Here is a 1,688-nt window from a genome sequence, read left to right on the forward strand (position 1 = left end):
GTGATTGGGAATGATGCTGCTTTAAGGTCCAAACTGATTTCCCTATGGCGCAACACCCCTACTGGTGGACACTCTGGTATTGATGCAACCACTAGAAGGCTACTATCTTATTTCTACTTGAAGAGAATCATAAATGATATTTCTACCTCCATCCACCAATGCATTGCATTGAGTGCCAAAGAAATAAACATGATCCTGCACCTTACCTATGACTACTACAACCCCTTCCCATTCCTTCTTTACCATGGACTGATATCACCATGGACTTCATTGACGGATTACCAAGTTCTAAAGGTAAGAGTGTTGTGTGGGTTATTGTCGACAGATTCACTAAGTATGGCCAGTTCATTGCCCTTTCTCACCCTTATTCTGCCTCGACTTCACTAGAGACCCCATCTTTATTAGTTCTTTTTGGCAAGAATTCTTATCTCTTCAAGGTGTTCAAATTCAAACTTCCATTGCTTACCACCCCCAGACTGATGGTTAAAGTAAAGTCCTTAACAGGTGTCTAGAAACCTACTTAAGGTGCTTTTGTTTTGACACTCCACATGACTAGTCCAACTTCCTGCCACTTGTAGAGTACTGGTATAATTCTACTTTCCAATCTGTAACACAAATTTCTCTCTTTGAACTTTTATATGGCTATGCTCCTCCTACTCATTTACCCTATATTCCTGGTTCCACTGACTCAGAACCAGCTGACAATCTTCTCTTAGTCAAGGAACTCAAATTCCAGCTTGCTAGGTGTCATCTTCTTAGGGCTCAGCAAATAATGGTGTCACTAGCTAATGCTCATAAATCAGATAGACAGTTTGCTATTGGTGATTGCGTTTTCCTCAAACTCCAACCTTATAGACAAGTCACACTATCTTATTCTCCTTACCACAAGCTCACTTCCAAGTATTTTAGCCCCTATGCCATTGTAGAAAAATTTGGAGCTATTGCTTATAGGTTGAATCTACCTCCTGAAGTCAAGATCCACTCCACTTTCCATATCTCACAACTGAAGCTTTGTCATGCTATTCCTGTTGAGATTGTCCATCCTCTTGTGCTTGATTTAACTAGCCCTCATTGTGCTCAACCTGAATCTGTTTTGGCCAGACGCATGTCAAGAAGGGTAACAAGGCTGTTGCTCAATGCCTCATCAAATGGTCTAATATGCCACTTGACTGTGCTACTTGGGAAACTGCTTCTACCTTGAGGGTTCGATTTCCAAATTTTACCCTTGAGGACAAGGGTGTTCTCCAACCGGAGGGTATTGATGCACAAAATAGTGGCTAGAATCACAAATTAGGCTGCAATTGTCATTAGCCAGTTTTGGCGGGAAATTCTGTTAGAAGTTAGTTGCCAGCTTTCTTTTCCCTTTTTCCTTTATTTTGTAATTTTACATTGTTGCATTTAATTTGCGTGACCTGTTGTGTATATATACATATACATATGCAACCTCATTGTAGTGCTTATGAATTGAGATTAATCAGATTTCCCTCTTCTTCTTCTTCTTCTTCTTCTTCTTCTTCTTCTTCTTCTTCTTCTTCTTCTTCTTCTTCTTCTTCTTCTTCTCCTCCTCCTCCTCCTCCTCTTCTACTTCTCTTCTTTCTAAATTATTCTCTCCTTCTTTCTGTTTCTTGCGATATCAACAATTTGGTATCAACCTAATCTTTTCCCCCTCCTTTCCTTTGGCCTTGTCA

General features: G+C 40.2%; 1 protein-coding gene across 1 annotated transcript; it reads left to right on the plus strand.

The window, feature by feature from the left end:
* Positions 1-260: 260 nt before the first annotated feature.
* On the plus strand, positions 261-1,201 carry LOC132047460 (uncharacterized). The gene is made up of 2 exons (XM_059438501.1): positions 261-504; positions 579-1,201. Exons 1-2 carry the CDS (start codon positions 261-263, stop codon positions 1,199-1,201), a joined length of 867 nt encoding a protein of 288 aa, XP_059294484.1.
* The last annotated feature ends 487 nt before the right edge of the window (positions 1,202-1,688 follow it).

Source organism: Lycium ferocissimum, chromosome 2, assembly GCF_029784015.1.
Source record: "Lycium ferocissimum isolate CSIRO_LF1 chromosome 2, AGI_CSIRO_Lferr_CH_V1, whole genome shotgun sequence".
NCBI lineage: Eukaryota > Viridiplantae > Streptophyta > Magnoliopsida > Solanales > Solanaceae > Lycium > Lycium ferocissimum.

Coding starts and splice junctions, on each gene's coding strand:
- LOC132047460 (XM_059438501.1), top strand. CDS start 261: ATGGACTTCATTGACGGATTACCAAGTTCTAAAGGTAAGAGTGTTGTG. Junction 505..578: donor TAAAGTAAAGTCCTTAACAG/GTGTCTAGAAAC, acceptor TGCCACTTGTAG/AGTACTGGTATAATTCTACT.